The 24,896-nt window shown below is 37.1% G+C and overlaps 1 protein-coding gene across 2 annotated transcripts in view; it reads left to right on the forward strand.

The window, feature by feature from the left end:
- The window catches only part of UNC13C (unc-13 homolog C), a 654,288-nt gene that overhangs the window by 233,196 nt on the left and 396,196 nt on the right, over window positions 1-24,896 (forward strand). For both annotated transcript variants that reach the window (XM_055087954.1, XM_024128858.1), the window contains 3 exons: window positions 3,762-3,981; window positions 15,864-16,091; window positions 17,265-17,406. In XM_055087954.1, coding sequence (XP_054943929.1) covers window positions 3,762-3,981; window positions 15,864-16,091; window positions 17,265-17,406 — 590 coding nt within the window. The remainder of the gene's footprint in view (window positions 1-3,761; window positions 3,982-15,863; window positions 16,092-17,264; window positions 17,407-24,896) is intronic.

The raw sequence follows: 24,896 nt of genomic DNA on the forward strand, positions 1-24,896 counted from the left end.
ATCTGTATGTCTTCTTTGGAGAAATGTCTATTTAGGTCTTCTGCCCATTTTTGGATGGGTTGTTTGTTTTTTTGATACTGAGTTGCATGAGCTGCTTGTAAATATTGGAGGTTAATCCTTTGTCAGTTGCTTCATTTGCAAGTGTTTTCTCCCATTCTGAGGGTTGTCTTTTCGGCTTGTTTATGGTTTCCTTTGCTGTGAAAAAACTTTTAAGTTTCATTCAGTCCCATTTGTTTGTTTTTATTTCCATTTCTCTAGGAGATTGGTCAAAAAGGATCTTGCTGTGATTTATGTCATAGAGTGTTCTGCCTATGTTTTCCTCTAAAGTTTTATAGTGTCTGCCCTTGCATTTAGATCTTTAATCCATTTTGAGTTGATTTTTGTGTATGGTGTTAGGGAGTGTTCTGATTTCATTCTTTTACATGTAGCTGTCCAGTTTTCCCAGCACCACTTATTGAAGAGGCTATCTTTTCTCCATTGTATATTCTTGCCTCCTTTACCAAAAATAAGGTGACCATATGTGCGTGAGTTTATCTCTGGGCTTTCTCTCCTGTTCCATTGATCTATATTTCTGTTTTTGTGCCAGTACCATAATGTGTTGATTACTGTAGCTTTGTATTATAGTCGGAAGTCCAGGAACCTGATTCCTCCAGCTCCAATTTTCTTTCTCAAGATTGCTTTGGCTATTCGGGGTATTTTGTGTTTCCACACAAATTGTGAAATTTTTTGTTCTAGTTCTGTGAAAAATGTCATTGGTAGTTTGATAAGGATTGCATTGAATCTGTAGATTGCTTTGGGTAGTATAGTCATTTTCACAATGTTGTTTCTTCCAATCCAAGAACGTGGTATATCTCTTCATCTGTTTGTAGCATCTTTAATTTCTTTCATCAGTGTCTTATTGTTTTCTGCATACAGGTCTTTTGTCTCCTTAGGTAGATTTATTCCTAGGTATTTTATTCTTTTTGTTGCAATGGTAAATGGGAGTGTTTCCTTGATTTCTCTTTAGCCATTTATTTCACAGTAATTTTCAGCTTTGGTAAACACGTGCCCATATCCCCAGAAATCAAGAATGAAAAAACTCATTATCATTCTTTTGAGACTGGGATATGTACCCTGTAGTGAATTACCTAGTGTTTTTCTCCAGTTTCTACAGCTTTCAAATGTTATAGTTTATTCTAATGCCCCATTCAATTGATTTTCAATGTGCTGTCTAGTAAATTTTCCATGTTTCTTCTTTCTGAAATTAGCTTCACTTCCTCTTTTCATGAAATGGACCATCCCTCTTTAACCAAACCAAACCAAACATTTCATTGAAACCTTCTCAGCTGTCTTTCACTTGCTTTCCTTCAGCCTATTTAATTTTTTATCAGGTGGTCCTTATATTTATTACTCCTACTATCGTCTAAGGATTTAGAGCACTGACTATATGTCACTTGAATTCAATAAAATGAAAATGGACATAGGGAATTAAAGTGTGTTCATCATCAAATTTAAATTATGCAGATAAATCCGTGTTCAAAATCAACCCCTTGCCCAGCTCTGCTTTCTAAATTAATATGGATTTCTCACTTGCGTTTAGTAGCAGACTGTTCTATTCCCACCCAGTGTTCCAATGAGTTAGAATTGTTGTTTTCCCCTACTAAGACAACAAATTATGCAATCGCAAATATACCTAAACTCCATTCTTATTTTTTTGGCTCAACCAAAAATTCTGTATTACACGCACACACACACCACATATACACATTACACGGTCCTCCAGCCCCTCAGCTCAGCTAGAACATGAAACTGTCTATGGAGAGGTGATTGTAAATCTGTTATGCCAAGAATCATTCAAGTCACTTTGATGATATTGAATATCACTCTGCTAGGCAGTAAATGGGAAGCAAAAATGCATAATACATACTTCTAATTCTAAAAGAACTCTTAACAGTTCTTTTCAAGACAAGGCATCTTCATTAGGGAATGAAGCCAAGAGATTTATTGGCTCAGACTATCTTTATTGAAAAGTGATGGATCCACTTGTTTTGTCTATACAAACTCTAACACAGGGGTCTTCTACTTGAGAAAGTCCCATATTTTGAACATACTGTTGCTCTGTAGACTCACTTGAAATATAAAGAGCTTTGACCAGCCCCTCATGGAGTAGCAAGGCTGGATCTTCCTGTTCAAAAGCTAGAAAAATTTTTTAGTAATGCTTAACTCCCTGGTAGGGAACCTCCTTCCACCATTAACAAACATATTCTGGGAAAATACATAATGAGGGGAATGTATTAATAAAGGGAAATATGCTGTTACCATACTATGGATTTGAAAAATAATGATAAGTTAACCATTTCAACACTGTGGGAAGATATTCTGAAATGAGATTTAAGGATGATTAATGCAAAATACAAGTGCTTCCTTTTTAGCATTGCTTATCAGCTAGACTCCTACAGGATTTATGTAAACAAACATTCATTATGCATCAGGTAGTTGTGGGAAGTTATTTGTAATTGTAACTTCAGAGAGTGCTAGTCTTTCTACCAGGACATCACCTGCATAGTGGGATATGAAAATCAAATGTACAGACACATCCAAACAAGTCTCCACTGTCAACACTAATACTTAGTATTTTCTTAGTGTTTGAAGTCTATGGACTATATTTGTTACCATCTCACAGTTTGATCTTCAACATAACACGGTAGATAAGTAGTACAGGAAAGTGAGGATTAGAGAGTTTAAGTCTCTTCCTAGCTCACAAGACTCTTAAGTAACAGACATTCATTCACTTCACACACACAAAATGTGTTGTACCTTTACTATGCCGAGGACAACGATAGGCACTGTTTAGGCACTAGAGAAATAGGGAAGAGAGCTCCTGCCTTCCGAAGCCTATTTCGTGTGTCACACGATGGGGCCTGTGCCCGTGAACTCAGCCCTCCTGGCTTCTCGTTCAGTGCTCACTCTACCAACAGCTGCCATGTGCTATTAAAAAGTATCTCCCTTTAAAATATAAAGCACCATGGGAGAGTGCCACATTTAACCTTCATCTACTACTCGGGCTTTCTTATCAGTTAGTTGATGAGCTCCTTCCTAAGGAATAAGTGATGAAAGCAGTTCCCTGTTGAAAGATCTATAGAAGAAGTGTACTTTGGGACTGGGGATGGGTGTAGTGTTAGAGAGGGTATAGAATCATGGAGATGAGGCCTGCATAGAATATAAAAGGGGTGGGAGTGTTTCTAGAGGATTAAAATCAGCATTGAGAATATTTTCCATTACTTCGTAAGTTTACCCAGAACCAGAAGAAACAATTTAGACCAAGGATAGTAATATAAATTCCTTTTTTTTTTTTGAATTGATGTTTCCTGAACACCTGTGTCAAGCCAGAGACTAGGTGAGGCTCTGAGGATTGATCCAGCAGTGAGCACCATTGCTTATCATCCTTGCCCTCGTGGAGTTCACAGGATAGAGGGACATAGTCATTATCAAGTAACAAGAGCTCTGTGCTGCCATGAAAGAAGCTTACACAGCAGGCAGCCCAGTCCAATATGAAGATTAGGGAGTTCTTTGTGTTCAAAGAACTGAATTGGGCCCTAGAACACTGAACGAAGAATAAGTGTGCAGAGTTATTTTGATGACCGCCCTCACTTAAATCAATAATCAAGGGGTCCCCTCAAAATAGCATTTTCAGGAAAAAGTGATAAAATGGTTTGTTTTATGATGAAATTCTCCAGATCCACTGATGTGGCTCGTGTTGGTTACTTGTCTCATCTTCACAGAAAATACATGTCTTCAAGAAGACTTTGCAGGCACTGATCTACCCCATGTCCTCCACCACCCCACACAACTTTGAGGTCTGGACGGCTACGACACCTACCTACTGTTACGAGTGCGAAGGGCTCCTGTGGGGCATTGCCCGGCAAGGCATGAAGTGTTCAGAGTGCGGAGTGAAGTGCCACGAAAAGTGTCAGGACCTCCTGAACGCGGACTGTTTGCAGAGTGAGTATTCGGTTAGGTGAAGAAGCAGGTGTGCAGAGCTGGTCTTACCCTATGCATTTTCAGCTCTTGCTAATTCTCAACAAATCCTACTCACCCCCCGCCTATTCATTTACACAAAGATATACATACTGCCCACCAAGTCATGTAACTGTTTGTGTCTCCCTACACTGTTGACCTTGACACTTTCAGATTCCTCAGAATAACTACCTGGAGTTCAATGGCACTCGGACCAAGTAGAAAACTTCACAGTGACTTCCAATCTTTGTTCTCACTTTTATCTCATAATAGCCCCACGTGGTCAGTGGGAACATGTAAAGTCACATTCCTCAAACAGGGGTTAAGACACACCCCTGCAATGACAGCAACTGAAATTCTTTTCCAAGCCTACATGACACCTGCCTTCTGCAGGCAAGAGCCATGCTCTTTTGCAGTCCCTGTGCGGTCCTTAGAATTGGGAGGTCTTGTATTTGATGTCAAAGACAAATCTAACTTACCAGATAGGTGACCTTGGGCAAGCTTTTCTAACTTTTCAGGGCTTCATTTTCTTCCACCAAATAAATAGGAATAATAAAATGTACCTCAGTGGGTTACTTCGAAAACTAAATGAAATAGTTGCTGCTAAGAGTCTGGCACATAGTAGATGCTCAATGAATATTAATCACCTCTCCATTCTTTTACATTTCTGAATAGGTACATGTCACTTTGACTTTCATGACAGGTTATCTTAAATTTTCCATTTCCAAAAAAAAGTCCTTTATACTGGTACTTTAGATTAGGTCCTGAAATGCCAAAACATCATACTCTAAAGTACATATCATTGGCTTTTCACTGCTGGATTTGTCTGCTGACCTTATATAACTAAAAAAGCACTGCTGAACAAATCTATTTAAACGTGGATTTTCATTTTCAAATGATTTTTTTCACATCTAAATATTGTCCCCTTTGTTCATTCTTTATAGGAATGCAGTCATTGTAAGGTACATAGGTTTCCTGAAATTGAGGGAAGACAGAGGAAAATGTCAAAATAAAGATTAAATCAGAAATGCTGGCACAGCTGGCTCTTGCGGTAACAGTCACACATATTGTACGCTTTCCTCTACCTGATCAGTGTTCTCCCTACACAGTCAGGTCAGCCTAAGACTGTTAATGGTAATGAATATGTTTTTTGAAACAAAATAGTACCCTTCTTTGAAAAATAAAAGGCATATTTAGGAATGAGTGCTTAGAAAAAGGCGGATTGATTCAATATTACTCAGCCAGTTTACTTGCAAAATCTCATAATACAATTAAAATTCAGTCTACCTGTTTAAAAACTGAAATGTGAACAGGCATCTTAAGAAACAATCACATTAGGGCAGTGACATTTTGAGAAAACATATAGGAAAAATATTGCCATCTAGAAACAAGTAGCTTGAGTCTCTTAAAGAAAAAAAAATGATGCAGATAATACCTAAGAAATGAGTTCATTCTTCTTTAAGTCTTTCGGGGAAGAGAGATGTCACCCATTCATTTAACTATAGAAACATTTTCATAGTCTATTTCCATTTCTTGGTATTATTTGGTATTGGTTAAATACACTAGGCGAGCTTTGTGCTGAAGTTATTCATTAAAATGCATATGTAAATTGGAAGAATCAAAAACAGTGCAGAAAAAATGAGGGTAGACATGTATGCCCCAGGAAAAGGATATTTTCCTTGATCACCCCTCCTTATTTTTCCCTAAAACCCATGTTCTCACCTTGAATGGAAAGAGGTGTTGCTAATACATGAATTCAACTTCACCACTTGCCACAATAACTATCAATAAAATTTAAAGTTGTCCCTACAAAATCAGTGACATTTCCTTAAGAAATTTCTCTTTTCATTGCTTTAAGCAAGAAATTTGCAATGTGACACCTTGTGTGAAATACTTCCATGTGTGCCAAAATTGAAAGAAAAGGAGAGAATAAAAAATTAAGAGAAATCAGAGTTGGAAAATACAGCTAATACTGCCACTTGTAAGCACAAGGAAGTTCTTTGATTTCCTTCTCCAAATGGTCATTCAATTTCTGTTTGACCATCTACAGAGAAAATTTAACACCTTGGCAGGCAGCTTAATTTATATTAGAAAATTCTAGCTTATAAAATAAAATTTGAACCAACTCTTGCCTTATAGCAAATTATTTTCATTAAGCCAAATCTTACCTTTGGAGAAAATATTTAATAAATTGACTTCTATCATATATGATAATTTTTGAAATACTTGAAGATAATAGTCTTCTTTAGGTTTCTAGAACCCTCATTATTTTGCTAATTCTTTTCTGAAGACATTGCAGTCTGTCAACGTGCATACACACATACACTCAGAATAAAACAAAAGGAAAAATAAGTCTACATTTGGGTTTGACTAATGACCTGTACAAAATAAAGGGTATTTAAAATTACTTCAAATTAATTTGAGTTTGGTATTTCAGTCCCATCAAGTCTTGGGTCTGTGACTTACACACTTGCAGTCAAGGGAAATTAGACCAGGTGATAATATCCCACTCACTGTTCTAGTACCTCCATGCAGGTGCAGAGATGCATGGAAATAGGTTCCGCAAACAGCCTCATCTCAGCTCCTGTCTAGTTGATTCTACTTAGTGGTTTCTACACTTCACTGCCTTCACTGCCTTCCTGGCCTGAGGCTAACAGCCATGTGAAGTGGAAGGCAGGAGCAAAGGATAGCAAAGGAAAACATAGCAATGCTTGAGAGAAGAGCACTGATCTGTCATACCCCTCCCTGTTCCAGGCCAGTAGCGGTGGATAGAGTTCACCTATTTTTCTTGAATTAACTCATTTCTGTTCTGTTATTTGAAAATACATTTACTCTTTTTTGGAAATGGCATTTGGTGATGGAAGAATTGAAACGCAGCTAATGGAGGAGCAGTTTCTGACCCTGAATGATATTCATGTAACCCATAAGGACCTTGCCAAAACAGTTATGGTGGTAGTTTTTAAACTAGGAAAAAATGAAAAAAAGTGTATGTTGGCTGGGTTGAGGTTGTATGCAGAGACATATGTAAAAAGAGAGATCATATATAAAATATTTTCCTTGATTATCTTTTTACAGTAGAAAAGAGATAACTTCAAAATCAGAAAAATATGCAAATAACCATGGAGCTTAACCCAACTGGCTAGCACTTTGTTACACATCTCCAAAGAAGAAATCCCAGAGTCCCACTGAAAACATATTCTGCCTAGTTTTAATTCCTAACTGGAAATTTCAAGTATCTGCATAAAGAGAGAAAGTATTTTATCAAGAGTTCAGGAAAGCAGCATCGTGTGAGATGTGCTATTTTGTTCTGTGTTTCCCACTGACATTATGTTAAGCTTACATGCACTAATTATTAGCCATTGTGAATTCGTAACATTCACACAATCTGGCTAGTGCACTCCTGTCTGCAAACTAGATACTGATTTTTTTTTCATATTTGTGCTACCACATTTGCAACCACACTATCTTAAGACGGTCAGTTATTTGTATATGTTGAACAGCTATGGGTGGGAGCGTTATTCTGGGCTTTCAGATCTAGAAAGAAAGTAATCAGTGTTGTCCCTGGACGCAGACATATTTTCTAAAACTTAACTCAGGTGAATAGATTTAAACACATATGTTGGGGCTTCCCTGGTGGCGCAGTGGTTGAGAGTCCGCCTGCTGATGCCGGGGACACGGGTTTGTGCCCCTGTCCGGGAAGATTCCACATGCCACGGAGCAGCTGGGCCCGTGAGCCATGGCCGCTGAGCCTGCGCGTCCGGAGCCTGTGCTCCGCAATGGGAGAGGCCACAACAGTGAGAGGCCCACATACCACAAAAACAAAAAAACAAAAATACCCAAAAAACCCCACATATGTTGGAAACTTTTGACATTCTACTCTGTCAACAGCAATTATACAAAGTATGTTTATGTTATGAATATACTTAGGAAGCTTAGAAATAGGATTTTGTGTATCTACTGCTATAGGGTGGAGACCAGTCTTTGTTTCCCTATAATTTAGCACACATTTAAGCACAGCTAGCTGCATAATAAATGTTGGGGAAGCAACAAATGAGGGCATGCGAACACAATTAGAAATAGCATGAAATGGTTTTAAGATCATCCTTCCATAGAACCGTAGATCATTAAGGGAGCCTTTGAGATCAGTAGATTGGAGAACCTGATCTACTGTTTTTACGTAGTTCAGACAGTTCAGTATCTTGTCAAAAAGAATCAAATGGTAACATAGGTAGGTTTACAGCTAAGGTCTCTGAACTCCCAGCCTAGTGATCTCTCCTAATTTATAAAGAAATATTCAAAGTGGACCCTAGGGGGAAAAATGGAAAGTTGTTAAATTTTATCTCCAGTGCTTTCCCCCCTCCCTGTCTTTTAGACATTCTGTGTTGCCCAGACCTTGTCTTCCCAGCGCTCCTGATCATGATGACTCCTCAAGGCCTCCCTCTATGACCAACCCACCAAGCTCGGGGTATACCCTAGTCCACCGTTTCCAATCACAACTCACTCACTACACTGACTTTTCAACACTAAAGAGGAAATGATTTGATAAGTTAATTTGGATAAAAGTGGAATCAATAGTTAAGTTAGCTTATTAGTACAATGGTCAGTTCCTTAACCCAAAGGAATAACCTTATAATGGAGCATTTTCAGGTTTTGGGACAGGGTACATGGGGCACAAAAAGGGTGAGTATGCCTTACATAATGTCACAGAAGTATTCTATGTAACCTAAGCGAAGGCTACCTATCTATCTATATACATTTTTTTCATACTCCTGAACTACTTGAGAAAGATCTGGCTTCTAATCCTGTCACTAGAAGAGTTTTTTAAAACCTCTCTGAGCACCATTTTCCATATATGTGAAAATAATAATACCTGTCAATGCCCTCCAGCTAAAGACCACCAGGAACACACCTATGGTTTTAAAAGTTCAGTTTATTCCCCATCACTTCATGGAGAATGCACACCAGGGTGAACCACAGGGCATCTCAGTAAGAGGGCATTGAAAAAGCAGAGGATTTCTCTTGATCAGGTTTGCCTTGAAGTGAGGACAGTTCTGTGATTGTGTACATTAAAAAAAAAAAACTACAAGGAAAGCAGAGTGAGGCTAATAGCTGTACTTAGTAAAGAAGCAGTAGTCATTCATATTAGGAGAGGGATATTTGGTATTTTGTGGTTACACGGTGACCTGGTTTTCATCTGTGCTCAGAAAAAATTATAGAGTGGCCTTGTTTATCTTGCTTTAAGAGGGACCATGTGTGAGGACGGTGTCCTATGAGAGTCCTTATACCCAGCTGTAAAGCATTACTGCCTAGTGGTGAGCGCCAGACCAGCTTCCAGCCACAGTGTGAACCAGATGTGTCAGCCAAATTTACAGGTGTCAGAGGCTATTTTTAAAAAAGAGAAAAAGAAAGAAATCCTAAGTTTAATTTTTTCTTTGTTATCTTTTTGTTCTTTCTTTTTTTTGAAAAGGATATGAAGAAATCTATGAAACTATCAGTTGTGAGACCAAAAAGATCTTTCCTCTTCCAAACTCTCCCTTGCTTCCTTCTTTTTTCTTTGCATAGTAAAAATGTTTTTGAAGTTGCCCCCCAACCTTTTTTACAATTAATTTGTTCCCTTAGAGCTCATAGATAGTTCTGGACTCTGAAATGACTGCAAAATCTTGAGAAAGTGAGTATCAAGATAACACTCATGAGATGGAGTTTTGACAAAGAATTGTGAGAGTGTATTCCTGATTTTGTGGGGGGTTTTTGGCAGGCACGTTTCTAAGCTTGTTCTAAAAGTTTGCATTTACTAAATATGGGATGATTAAATCTGGTGGGGTTGATATAGTGGAAGCAGAGGAGAGGAAAGGTTGTTTTTCTTTGGGGCTGTAGGCTTACTGACAGTGAAGTCACTTTATAGAAGGTGGCAGTTCCTCAAAAGGAGGCTCCCTGCCCACATTCCCCACCTACAGGGGTGGGAGATGACGCTCTGCCAGATCTGTGCTCCTCTGGTTACCCGCCTGTTAAACATCAGTCCTTTGTTGTTTGTGAGAAATCGTGTGGAGTGTGCTGCTTTGATCTTACAAGAAAAAGGAGGCAGCTGTCTTGAAGACGGGGGAGTCTGGGGCTGTTCCTTGAAAGATTGAAGGTATGTTAAAAAAGGAGGGTTAAGATCATCTTGGTTGTAAAGCAACTAACGGGAAAGAGTAGCAAGCGCCAACTACATGCCCACCTACATGATTTCGTGGGAAAGAAAAGCAGAAGTGTCAAAAGCAGGTCCACCTACATGGTTTTACTGGTAAAAAAAAAAAAAGAAAAGCAATAAAGTTTCTCATACTAGATACTCTTAGGGAGACACGTGCCTCAATATCAGACCCTGAGTGTGCTTTCCAGGTTTATTAACCACCTGCTACCTCTGGGCTCACCAGCCTCAAACACAGGTAAGGATTAATGGATGCTAATAATAAATTATTATTATCATTGTTGTTATTATTATTATTATCATCTTCTGCAGTCTCTTTGAACTCTGTTGTCTTTTATCTTCAAGCACTTCATTGACTCCCATCTAGTAAATAGCTATAAAGCATTTAGCCTGTGGCAGACACTGAGCATGCCACTGTCCAGGGAAAAGTTTTCAAGGAATTGCTTCACAGGGCAAGTAATTGTGAAGCTCAGAACCCTGAAATTCCTCATTAATGTGAAATTCTTTAACAAATGCTTATAACTTCACCTCTTAGACATTCTGAAATCCCTACACTTATTCAATTATTATTATTGAAACTATATGCATTATCTCATTTAATCCTTACAATGACCCTTTAAAGGAAGACACTGCTATTCTTTCCTTGTGTTTCTCAGATGAAGAAACTAAGGCTTACAGAGAGGAATTAACTAGCAAAAGTTCAAATGGTTAGTAAGTGGCAAATCAGGATTCACACACAAGGCTGTGTTGTTCTATGTCCAGAGCACATGAGCACCATGCTCTCTTGCTTTATTTGAAAGTGATTGTCTTGATTGATTTTTTTCACATTTATAATTGGATTTATGCCCTTGCTTTATGTTATTAAATTCATGAAATACATATGCCAACCAAATTCTGCTTTATAATGGTGGGCACCCATTTGTTTTCTGAAAATCCCAAATCTGAAGCCAAGGGCCAGGTGTATTTTGTCTCTTCATAACATATTCCACAGCATATTTATCATTTTAGATAGAATTCATTCTTGTTTCTTCCAGGATTTTGGCCTTGTGGTCACAGTGTGCAAGAAGTTCATGGCACATTAAATTATACCCAGAGCCAATTAAATACTCAAATATATTGGGTTTTTTTAGATTCTCCCAATAAACATTTTATCTTCTCTATTTATTGAATGTATCCTATTTCCCAAGCAATGTGTTAGATACTTGGAATACACATTTACTTGTGGTTGGCCTTGAAGAGTAGTGTGTGTATATATATATATTCAGGTACTTGTGTCAGTGTTGGTTGATAAATATTGAAGAATTCTGTGAGGCAGTTCCTTGAAATCAGCCATACTAGGAGTATTTACACCACAGAAATCTGCTAATGCTGTAAATCAAGTTTGGCTTTTGTTGTTCAGCTTTTTTCCATGGGGGAGGGGAGAAAACGTGACCACTGAATTTAGAAAGCCTGCATTTCTGTTAAGGAAGAGATAGACCATATGCTGAGAATGGAGAGTAATGGCGGCGGTAGGTGACTTGAAAAGAGTAGAAATGTTTTAGAACAGCTGTTCAGAAAAATAGGAAAGAGAAGAGACTGAGACCACAGTGGAATCCTACATTTGTTACATGCATATAGATAATTATTTGGAAGGAAAACTGAAATTGTAAGTTGCCATGTAAAAGTGGTGAAACTGTGACTTTTATATGCAATTTAGATGCTTTGGGTAATGAATAAAAATTAAAGAAAATGAAGGTTTCTAGTTAACTGGCTGTTCCATTTAATTAGGTGGAAGGGAGCCATGTGGGATAAGTCTGCCTCTGTCTAAGGTTGAAATCTCTTGCAGTTTTGTTGTGCATAATTTTATTAATCTGTCAATTAAGTGTTTTTATTTATTTATTTTTAAATTTTTATTTTTATTTTTGGTTGCTTCGGGTCTTTGTCAACGTGCACAGGCTTTCTCTAGTTGCGGCAAGTGGGGGCTACTGTTGGTTGTGGTGTGCGGGCTTCTCATTGCGGTGGCTTCTTTGGTTGCAGAGCACGGGCTCTAGGCACGCGGGCTTCAGTAGTTGTGGCTCACGGGCTCTACAGCACAGGCTCAGTAGTTGTGGCTCACAGGCTCTAGGCACGTGGGCTTCAGTAGTTGTGGCACACGGGCTTAGTTGCTCTGCAGCATGTGGGATCTTCCTGACCAGGGCTCGAACCCGTGACCGCTGCATTGGCAGGCGGATTCTTAACCACTGTGCCACCAGGGAAGTCCCTAAGTGTTTTTAAAAGTAACAAAGATGCATTCCATTTGGATAATGTATTGCTCTTTTCTTTTTTTTTTATGATCCAGAGCCTGATTTTTTTTTTTTTAACATCTTTAGTGGAGTATAATTGCTTTACAATGGTGTGTTAGCTTCTGCTGTATAACAAAGTGAATCAGCTATATGTACGCATATATCCCCATATCCCCTCCCTCTTGCCTCTCCCTCTCACCCTCCCTTTCCCACCCCTCGAGGTGAACACAAAGCACCTAGCTGATCTCCCTGTGCTATGCAGCTGCTTTCCACTAGCTATTTTACATTTGGTATTGTATATATGTCAATGCTACTCTCTCACTTCCTCCCAGCTTACCCTCCCCTACCCCCGTGTCCTCAAGTCCATTCTCTTTGTCTGCATTCTAGCAGCTTCATTGAAATACAGTAATATGTCACCAGAGATCAACAATAAAGGAGATCAAAAGAGATATTACACAGTGAAAGCACTTGGTAAAGTATGTATTACTCTACCAAGTGCTTTCACTGTGTAATATCTCTTGATCTCTTTTATTGTTGATCTCTGGTTGACGTACTACCATTAGAAAAATAAGATGAGATATATAGGTTCAATAAATAACAGGGCAATGAAAAGTCATTGTAGATGAGTTACAAAACTTATAAATTTGTCTTGAATCCCTGAACTAAATAGATCTACTTTGAATCATTTTCTTCAGATCAAAAATATAAAAGAAGAACTTAAAAAAAGCTATATATCTTTTCTAGAAATAACAGTTAAAAGGCTCAAACATAAGTCTCTATTAACTTGCTCTCCTAGATTGGCGATTTCACAATTTATGGGTCTGTATGTTGTCTGTACATATTGAGTAGATATTCTATTCCAACATCAAAAGCATTGGTGAATGATTTCAAAGCTAACTGTCAAGCTTTCCTGGTTAATTCCTTAAAAGAATTCAAGCAGCAGTTGTTAAGTATAGAGATTTGGTTTCTTAGGAAGAAAAATCTCTTGACATTCCAGCCTTGAATTTGGTAGCTATTACTAAAATGAACATTTATTATGTGGATGGCAGTCAGCTGGCTCTTCCTGAATTTAGAAAAATAATCCAAAATACATTTAACTCTTGAGAACTTTAACACACTTTTCTAGAGCTTTGAGGGCATAATAGCCACAACAGTAATAGTTGTTTAGAAATCTGGGGGAAGTCAACATTTTTATGACACTTTGAGCATTCTTAGAATGACCTTTACAAACCAAACTTTTGAGGCACTTTGAATCTTGTAGGTGACTTTTTCAAGGCACTGCTGTTCTTTCCTTTTAATGACTATTTCAATACTTGAAGTAAAATATGCCTTTGGGGGAGTTGTAACTATATAGTGTAGCCTAAGCGAATTTTACCATGTAGGAATTAATGTTCTGTGGAGCTAAACCATTACTGACAAATTACAAAAGCGCTTAATTGCTTAAAGGTGCACAATTCACAAACATGTAGCTGTTTGAGGGCATGCTTTAACAGTTGACTAGGGCACTTAGAATGTCCTTTCAAATTATATCTTAAGTGGAATACATTAATTTTTAGTATTTTTTTTAAAATGTATAAATTCTCAAAGGTTAAAAAAAAGATAATGACAGGGAAACTGCTCTTTCTGCCAATAGATTTTTCATCTCTTTTAGTGTACTGTAATTATACCTTGATTACTATGAATGTATTTTTTCTACTTTAGAAAATAAATGTTTTATTTTCAAATAAATGAAGATGTTCACTAAAACAGTGCCGTTAAATTTTAGATGAATTTATTACGAGGAAAGTTCAGAGTTGACTTTTTGTATTTTGTCTTAGCTTCTGTACTTAAATTGGGCCTAACATTCACAGAAGTAGACTCAAAGAACATTACTGAGGCTATCCTTTGTGATAGGAATTGTACAGATAAATTATCACATTCAGTCTCTAAACTCTATTAATGTGCTTATTTCAGAAATACAATATTTCAAAAAATATAATACAAGTTGGGCAGTATTTACAGTCATGGAGATAAAAATTGGAATGATTACCACCTATAGACACAATTTTCTTCTTCTTTTCATTATATATCAGTTGCTTCTGTACCAAAAAGTGTTTGGTTTCAGCAGTGACAGTTCCTGTAGACCCTGATACATGGGCTTTTGCTTTCCTACTTCAAACTCAGTAAGGAATCATGAGAGCTGGAATCAGTGTCCACTATTTGCTTGTGGAATACTGAGCAGCCCCGAGGCCACATAAGACTATCTGGTTGGTAGTTGGAGAAGGTGAGGGACCCAAGAATTGGCTTTTGGAAATCCTTCATTGCCAGGATTTGTGTTATAAACAAAAGTGCCCAGAAAGTTGAGACCGATCATGAAAAAACAATGTCTTAGAAAACAAAACAGAGTTTTGAGTGGAAAGTGAAAATTCAGCCTGTTTAAAACTATGGCCAGGGCTTCCCTGTTGGTGCAGTGGTTGAGAGTCTGCCTGCTAATGCAGGGACACGGGTTCGAGCCCTGGTCTGGGAAGATCCCACATGCCGCGGAGCAACTGGGCCCGTGAGCCACAACTACTGAGCCTGCGCGTCTGGAGCCTGTGCTCCGCAACAAGAGAGGCCGCGATAGTGAGAGGCCCGCGCACCGCGATGAAGAGAGTGGCCCCCGCTTGCCACAACTAGAGAAAGCCCTCGAAACGAAGACCCAACACAGCAAATATAAATTAATTAATTAATAAACTCCTACCCCCAACATCAAAAAAACAACAACAACAACAAAAAAAAACACTATGGCCATATCACAGAATGAGAGTTCAAGTCTGTGGTCCATGAGGTAGAGGTAGTCCAGCCCAGTGGTTTCCACATCCTTTTTAAATAGCAGAATTACTTTCATTCCAAGTAAAATTTTACCCTATATTTCAATATAACAAATAGTGGTGGTATTTATTTTGCAGGGAAAAATTTAAGCTTTTCATTATGATAAATTTCATCAATTAAAAATAATTAGGTGCTTTAGATGAACACAAGTATTTGAAATATTGATTTTCAAGTGACATTTGCCGTATGCATGCAGTCTGTTTCTCAATTTTGTTTTGGTTACTCAGTGAGTAAATATGTGTGGTATATAACAGATTTGATTGTGTGCATTCCTTTTGGTTTTGAAATTTGTTTTTAAAAATTCAAACCAAATATTTGCACAACTGTGATTCAGTTCAGTAATACAACTGAAAACACTGGGATCGTGGAGGTCCATTTCCTTGCCAGTAACACAAGGGCTAGTCTCAGCGTAGAGCTTGTTCCCCTGATATTTTTTGAAAAAGCCACCCTGACTCCTCACAACGAAAGCATTCATTCATTCTCATGTTCTTCCTTTTTTTTTTCTCCCTGTCTTGGTCCCTCAGAAGGTAACTTCATGTATATTTACATCACCGTTGATTTTTCTATTATAGGAGCGGCAGAAAAGAGTTCTAAGCATGGTGCGGAAGACAAGACTCAGACCATTATTACAGCCATGAAAGAAAGAATGAAGATCAGGGAGACAAACAGGCCAGAGGTGTTTGAAGTAATTCAGGAAATGTTTCAGATTTCTAAAGAAGATTTTGTGCAGTACACAAAGGCGGCCAAACAGAGTGTACTAGATGGGACATCTAAGTGGTCAGCAAAAATAACCATTACAGGTAAAAATAAGTCTTTTTTTAAAATTTTCATTCCATATTGAGATTTTTATATGTCTTAGAAATCACTGCTACTAATAGTTATAGGTCAGATGAATAGAATTTTTCAATCTTGTCAATATTGAAGTCTAATTGGTACTTCAAATTTCTGAAATGTATACTAGATAATTGAAATCATTTCAGTCTATGTCTTGTTCTAATCAAAAGCTCTTCAAGAGGAAGAAAGTTCTATTTTGTAATATACTCATCAATATGCTGCAGTTTACAAGAGACTAGCTTTGTTGCTGCCTGCCACTGATAAATGACAAGAGTAGCCAGTAATCTCTTCAGTCAGTTTTTCTTAAAGAGAAAACAAATATTGTTTTATATACTCCTGGATTGATATCCCTCATTCATTTGATCCGTGATTTGGCAATCTGAGTTTAGTGATGTCTAATAACTTGAACTTCTGAAGTTGCTTGTAAGTAACAGCAACTGCATATGTTACATGTTGATATTTACCAAGCCTTTTAACTTACTCATATTGTATTCAAAAGGTAAAATAAAGAAGCTTCTATTACTGAGTTGAGCTGATCAACACTGACAGTAAATTCATAAATAAATAAATACATTTTAAATCACAGACCTTTGAATTACATTGGGTAATTTGCTTATCGTATGTGCATTCTCATTTATCTATACATGGTGCAGTGATATATATGAGTATATAGTTAATATGCATATGTATGTATACCACTACTGTTCATTACAGGCAAAAGCAAATATTCATCAAAGGAAGGTTTTAATGTTCCGTGATTCATTTTTTTTTTTTTTTTTTTTTTTTTGCGGTACGCGGGCCTCTCACTGTTGTGGCCTCTCCCGTTGCGGAGCGCAGGCTCAGTGGCCATGGCTCACGGGCCCAGCTGCTTCGCGGCATGTGGGGTCTTCCCGGACTGGGGTGCGAACCCATATCCCCTGCACCAGCAGGCGGACTCTCAACCACTGCACCACCAGGGAAGCCCCGTGATTCATTCTTTTATTAAACATTTGTTAAGTCCTGTTGCTCATGAAAATGAAAGCAATGGGGTTGCATTGCAAACCAAGGGGACAACGAAATAGAAAATGTTTCCTTCATTATCATTTTTTTTGTTTCTGAGGAAATCTTTACATTAAAAGTTTGAATTTGGTTTATTTCAGTGGTTTCTGCACAAGGCTTGCAGGCAAAAGACAAAACAGGGTCAAGTGACCCATATGTTACAGTTCAAGTCGGAAAGAACAAAAGAAGAACTAAAACCATTTTTGGAAACTTGAATCCAGTATGGGATGAGAAGTTTTACTTGTAAGTAAATAATGAACTATTACAAATATTAAAATGTTTCAGGATAAATTTAAGACAGGCATGCAAAGTATGCAAGCAGTAATTATCTCATATTTTAATTGTATCTATGCATAAATTATAAAAAAGTGAAACGAATATTATGAACTCAGTAACCTCATAATATTTATTATTTATTCTTCATCTTGGGAAGCAAGTGAATTAAAAAAATATATTACAAACAAAAAAGTTGGCACAGCTAGGGTGAGTTTCCAGGAGAAAAAAAAAAAAGATTATGACATGATCTGTAACTTGGGTTGACCCAATATAGTAAGGAATTTACAACCTTGATTCAGCAATAGCTTGACATCTGAAGATTGATGACTAAAGACAATAGAAAGATTTTGTGCATCACCTGGCCCATTACAGCTACACCAGCCTGTACTGATGAAATTGTTGATGATAACTTTTAAAACCTCTCATTTTCTGTGAGGTCATTTATTTTAAACCTCTTATATCCTGTACCAAACAGCAAGAAATCATTTTTGTCAAGGGTTCTTTTCTTTCTATTACCCCTTCTTGGAGAGAGATAAGGTAACTTCCAATTACCATTTGGTAGAAATGAAAAGCCCTAACTGTGAGTTTAAAGGCAGACTGTTCTTTTTCTTTCCTTCTTTCTTTGTTAATAGTTTACACATGGATCTCATAAACATGCTAAATAAGCAAACTGAACACATACAGCTTGTTTGGGAATGTGGACAAGGGTATATATAAAATACAGAATTTCACATGTATATTGGCTGATGAAGGGAGTGTTAAGAAAAGGGTGTGGAAAATCAGTTGGGACCCAATAACAGTACCATGGAAAAAGTTAAGAGCTTTCTATGATTTCTACTTCAGACTGCTGGGAGAAACCATTTTAATATCTCTTTGTTTGTTAAGAGAAGATAAGAAATCAATTGATAGTCATAAATTCTTATTCCTAAGGCAGTCAAGTAAGTGAATAAAGTAGGATAAGGGCAAAGAAGAGGAGGGACAATGACTGTGGGAAACTTGAGAGCAAGTGACTTGGGAAAGAGACAGCTTCCACTGCCATGCAGTCCTGCAGCTGCAATGCAGCTAGAGTTTCCAGTTTCTTAGGAAAAGCTGGAGATTTGAAAGTTCAAAAAGAACTTTACTGAAGTATAATTGGAAAAAAAAAAGTCTACATCTTCAAACTGTACAATTTAAGTTTTGACATATGTATACCCCATGAAACCATCACCACAGACAAGAAAATGAGCATATCTATCCACCCAAAAAGGTTCTTTTTGCCCCATTGAAGCCATCCCTCCTGACTGCCCCCACATGCCAGGCAATCACTGACTGGCTTTATGGTGCTATAGAACTTTTTTTCTTTTTTTGCATTTCTACAATTTTATGTGAATAGATCTTACAGCATGCATCCTTCTTTTGTGTGGTTTTTTTCACTCAGCATAGCTGTTTTGAGATCCATCCATGTTGTAGGGTTTAGCAATAATTTATTTCTTTGTATTGCCAGGTAGCATTTCATTGTATTAAAATATAACCGTTTGTTTATGAAGTCACCTTCAATAGCCATTTGGTATGTTTCTAGTTTTTAGCTATTAAAAAATAAAGTTGTTAGGAGCACTTATATTTGTATGGACATATGTTTACATTTCTCTTGAATAAATACCTAAGACTAGAATAGCTGGAACATATATTAGGAGCATGTTTAAATTTTAAGACTCTTCCTAAGTGCTTGTACCATTCTATATACATTTTCACCACCTATGTATGGGAATTCCAGGTCATACAAATCCTTCCAATGTAAGGCCAGTCTTTTGGATGTTAGCCATTCTAATACATGTGTCTTGTTATCTTATACTGCTTTTATTTTGTATTTATCTAATGACTAATGATTTCAGGCATCTTAGAATATGTTTATATGCTATCCATGTATCTTCATGAGTTAACTATCCAAGTATTTTGCCCATTTTTATGTTTTTGTGCTTTTATTTGTATAAGTTTTATATTTTTATGTTTCACACATTGGTCTATGATACATTTTGATGTGATTATTTTTAATGTGGTATAAGTTATAGACCCAAGTTCTTTATTTCACATATGGAAATCCAGTGGTTCCTGCACCATTTTTTGAAAACACCATCCTATCTGTACTAAACTGCTTTTGCACCTTTTATAAAATTCAGCTTTCTGTATATGTGTGGAGATTATTTCTGTTTCTGGATTTTTTATTCTGATCTTTTTCTCCATGTATATGCCACTACCACATGGTCTTGATTACTATAGTTATACTTTATAATAAATAAAGTCTTAAAATCAGGTAGTGCTAGCCCTCCAACTTTTTCTTTTTTTTCAAAGTTATTTTATCTATTTTAGAACCTTTGAATTATTTTCATGTGAATTTTTTAATTGACTTTTCATTTTTCACACAAAAGAAAGCCTGATACGGTTTTGATTGCTTTATTGTCTTGGCTAAGATTTCCAGTATAATGCCAAGTAAAAGTGATAAGAGCAGACATCCTGGCCTTGTTCCTGATCTTATATGGAAGACGTTCCTTTCTTGATTAACTGTGATATTAGCTTTGGGCCTATTGCAGATGCAACTTTTCCAGTCAAGACAGCCATCTTCTACTTCCAGTAGGCTAAGAATTTTGATCAGAAATCATGTTGCATTTTGTCTAATGCTTTTACTGCATCTATTGAGAGAATCATATAATTCCGAATGTCATTTTTAAAACTTTACTTGGCCGATATTGTTCCATTGTCTTTGTGTTTGCCTCGCTTCCTTATTTTCAATGATAAATCTGTTGTCTTCTTTGTTACCTTGTACATGTCTTTTCCCCCCATAATTGCTTTTAAGGTTTTGTTTTCTTTACTCACCTGTACAATTTGATTGCAGTGTGCCATGGTGTAATTTTCTTTGTGTTTCTGGTGCTTAGGGTTTATTGAGCTACTTGGGCCTGTGAGTCTGCAACTTTCTTTAAATTTGGGGAAATTTTGGCCATTGTTTCTTTAAATATTCTTTCTGCCCCTGTCTTCTGGAGATTTCACTTATAGATATATTAAGCCTCTTGAAGTTGTCCCACAGGCCACGGATGCTCTTATATTCTTTCTTCTTCTCTCTCTGCCCCCCTTCCTTTCTCTGTGTTTCACTTTAAATTATTTCTATTGCTAGGCATTCACATTCACTGACCTTTTCTTCTGTAATGTCTAATCTACTCTTAATCCAAGCCACTGTGTTTTTCATCTCAGACATTTATTTTCCATGTCAGGGAGTTCAAATTGAGCCTCTGTGTCTTCCATATCGCTACTTAATTGTTTTAAAAATTAAGATGTTATTGAGGGGGGAGGTTCATAGGAAAACTTGAGGGGAATGTGTAGTGATTTCCCATGTACCTGCTACCCCCACGCATGCTTAGCCTTCCTCCATTATCACCATCTCCCACCAGCATGTGGGTATATTGTTACAATTGATAAACTTACATTGACACAAGATAATCACTCAAAATTCAGAGTAGACATTACCTTTCTCATAGTGTTTTACATTTTATACATTTGGGCAAATGTATAATGACATGTATCCATCATTATGGTATCATACAAAGTACTTTTACTGGCTTAAAAATCCTCTGCGCTTCATCCATTCATTCCTCCTCCCTCGCCAAATCCTTGGCAACTACTGATCTTTTTACTGTCTCCAAAGTTTTGCCTTTTCTAAAACGTCATATAGTTGGAGGTATACAGTATGCAGCATTTCCAGATTGACTTTTTTTTTTCATTTAGTAATATGCATTGAAGGTTCCTCTGTGTTTTTTTCATGGCTTGATAGCTCATTTCTTTTTCAGCACTGAATAATATTTAATTGCCTTGATGTACTAGAGTGTTTTTATTCATTCACCTACTGAAGAACATCTTGGTTACTTCCAAGTTTTAGCCATTATGAATAAAGCTGCTATAAATATTCATATGCAGGTTTTTATGTGGACATAAATTTTCAGCTCCTTAGGGTAAATGCCAAGGAGTATGATTGCTAGATTCTATGGTAAGGGTATGTTTAGTTTTGTAAGAAACTGCCAAACTGTCTTCCATAGTGGCTGGACCATTTTGTGTTCTCACCAGCAGTGAATAACAGTTCCTCTTGTTCCACATCCTCTCTAGCATTTGACATTGTCAGTATTTTGAATTTCGGCTGATCTGGTAGGTGCATATGATACCTCGTTTTAATTTGATTTTCATTTGAGATGATCCATGTGGAACACCTATTCATTTGCTAATTTGCAATTCTGTTCATTATCTTTGGTGAGGTGTCTGTTAAGCTTTTTGGCCCATTTCTTAATCAAGTTGTTTATTATTATTGAGTTTTAAGATTTCTTTGAATATTTTGGATAATAGTCTTTCATCACGTGTGCCTTTTGAAAATGCTTTCTCCATGTCTGTGGCTTGTCTTCTCATTCCCCTGACATTGTCTTTCTCTACTTAGCTTTCTGATTCATGCAATACTTATAACAATTGTTTTGATGCCCTTGACTGACAATTCTAACATTTGTGTTCATTCTTGGTCAGTTTTGATTGATCATTTTTTTTCCCTTATTTTGTGTCCTGTTTTTCTACTACGTCATGTGCCTGGTAATTTTATATTGGATGACAGACTTTGAAAATATTACTTTGTTGGTTGGTGGATACTTTTGGCATCCTCTAAATATCCTTGAGCTCTTTTCTGAGACATAGTTAAGTTACATGGAAACATATAGTTCTTTAGGTAGGTCTTGCTTTTTAAAATTTGTTAAGTGGGAATGAAATAGCACTCGACTTCAGGCTAATTATTCCTCAGTACTGAAGCAAGACTCTTCCATGTCCTCCGCCTACTGACTCGTGATTGATAAGGTTTTCTTGTCTGTGCAGTAGACACAAACACTATTTCTAGCCTTGGTGAGTGTTGGGCACTGTGACATCTAATCCTTTCCAGGGTGGCTTTTAACCTGGCTTTGGGTAGTTTCATCACATGCGTGCACTATTACTCAGCTGATTGCTCAAGATGAGCCTGTAGTAGATTGTTGCTTTCTTTCTGTTCAGTTCTCTTCTTTTTGATAGTATGTATGCCCTGTGACTTCTAGCTACATTGGCTTTTTCAGATTTTCAACTCTGTCGTTCCAACTCAGAGAGTCCAGTGGACTCCACCTGGGTTTTCTCTCTTTGCACAGTGGCCTGGAAACTCCCTCAGGGAAGTAAGCTGAAGTAATGGTAAGGCTCACCTTGTTAATTTTTTTCACCTTCTTGAAATCACTGTTCTTCTTTGACAGATCTTCAGTATATTGAGAAACAATGTTTCATATATTTTGCTCACTTTTTGACTTTTCATGTGGGGGGAATCTCTAGTCCCGGTTACTCCCTCTTGACTAGAATAGAAAGTCTGGAACTTTGAATTTAATTGATAAGCAAAACAAAATAAAACAGTATGAAAGCCAACACAGAACATGTCAAACAAGGTACAGTATTTGGAGGTATGTGAGCCATAGGTTTTCAGTTGCAATCTATGAAATAAAGCATCCATTTAAAGAAATGCAGTAGTAGAAATATTCTAGTTTTATAATCCTGCAAAGGACCCCCTTTGCAGGGGGGTCCTATAAAATCAGCTGAATAATGATAAGTGCATGCATATGAGAAAACTTCCCAAGACCAAGGTAAGGTCCACCCAAAAGAACTAGATATGACAGTACCCAGTGTTCAGTCACGTCAGGAATAGTGTTTGCTCCCACTGGACAGCCTAGAAAGATTCATGGTTCATGGGCTGAGTATACTGGAATGGATAGTGAACACATGAGTTATCAGTATTCTAACTGGCAGTTTTTCATGTAATTTACTGTATACCTGTTTTCCTTTTGATAGGAGGCACCAACAATACATGTATTTTTAAAACAGCATCCTTTTCAAGGAAGGAGAAATTCAAATTTAAATTTATTGCACCAGGCTGTGCATATTTTATATATATATATATATATATATATATAGCATATTTTTCACATTTTTCACTTTACTGACAAAATGTTTATGAGCTTTAAGTGAAATCATGCTCACAAATATTTTCTATATTTTCCTTCTAGAATACCAAAAAATGAATGCCTAAATTTTCAACAGTAATTAATTTTGTTGCCAGTTACCTGAACTCCAAGATTCCATTTTTATTATCGATGTTCTATATCACTGGTTCTAGAAATACTATTTTGAATCTACCTGTGCATGATTTCATTTAACCATGAAAATGGTGTGAAAGTTGCAAACTTATCTTCCTTTATAAGGAAGGAGGAAATGAGTTCATAGTGAATTTATGTGCAGATTTTGAAAAATGCGTACATGTCGCAGATGAACTCACCCAGGCCTCCCACTACCCTGACAGTTCTGCCCTGTGAACCGGAGTGTAAAAACGTGTCCTGACATTCTGAAAATAGGACGTCTTATTCATCGTATGGCTTTAGTTTGCATTTTGGGCAATTTGCTTCAATTCTGAGCTTTAGCTTTTCTAATATGGAGAAAATGGGATAATACATACTTCCCAGGACTGATATATTTGTTGAGATAATGTATATAGAGCTTTTGTCACTTGTTAAGCATATTCAAAATGGCAGTTGTATTTTTATAATTATTAGCATTACTAACATGATCACATCCTTTGTGCCGAGATTCAGGACTTAGAGCAGAAATGGCAGTAATACTTTCATACCATAAAGGTTCCAACCTGGGGTGTGAGGCCAAGAGGAGTCTGAGGAACAAGGTGCTGTAGGAAGGAAGTACTGCTGAAAGAAGAATTTAGAGAATTGAAACTGGGTGAAGTTTTGAGACATGGTTTTATCCAACTCCCTCATTTTACTGATGAGAAAATCAAAGCTTAGACAGGTTATAGTAGAGCCAAGACTACAAAGCAGCCCCCTATTGTGAAGGCAAAAATAAGATACAAGTAGAAATAAAGAGGTATGTCTTTTCCCACATTCAGACTCTTCCTCTGGAAAAAGTGCAGTTGACCTGAACCAGGCAGGCAGTCACAAAGCTGGTAAGACAAAAATGCAGATGAAGTAATTTTTCAATTTTTTTTGTTTGAAAGCCTAATTGTTCCCCCACTAATGGCACTTTGATGCCCTCAAAAGATTAATGCTAAGTAATTTCAATTTTAATTTTACCTCTCTTGCCATGGGTTAAAAATAGAAGTTTGAAATTTTAATCTTCAAAAGACTTTGGATGTGTGATTCTAGAATGCAGCACTCTGGACAGTGTTTACAGAGAACAGAGACATGACCAATTAAGCCCTTGCAGAAATGTGGGGTAGGAGGGGTTGTAAACATGTGTAATTTTTAAAATATCACATGAGAATTAATTACACTAATCTATATGAAAGCACTTTGTTTTTTTTTTGTTTGTTTGTTTTTTTTTTTTTTTGTGGTATGTGGGCCTCCCTCTGTTGTGGCCTCTCCCGTTGCGGAGCACAGGCTCCGGAC

Source organism: Physeter macrocephalus, chromosome 11 (assembly GCF_002837175.3).
Source record: "Physeter macrocephalus isolate SW-GA chromosome 11, ASM283717v5, whole genome shotgun sequence".
In the NCBI taxonomy this organism is placed as follows: Eukaryota; Metazoa; Chordata; class Mammalia; order Artiodactyla; family Physeteridae; genus Physeter; species Physeter macrocephalus.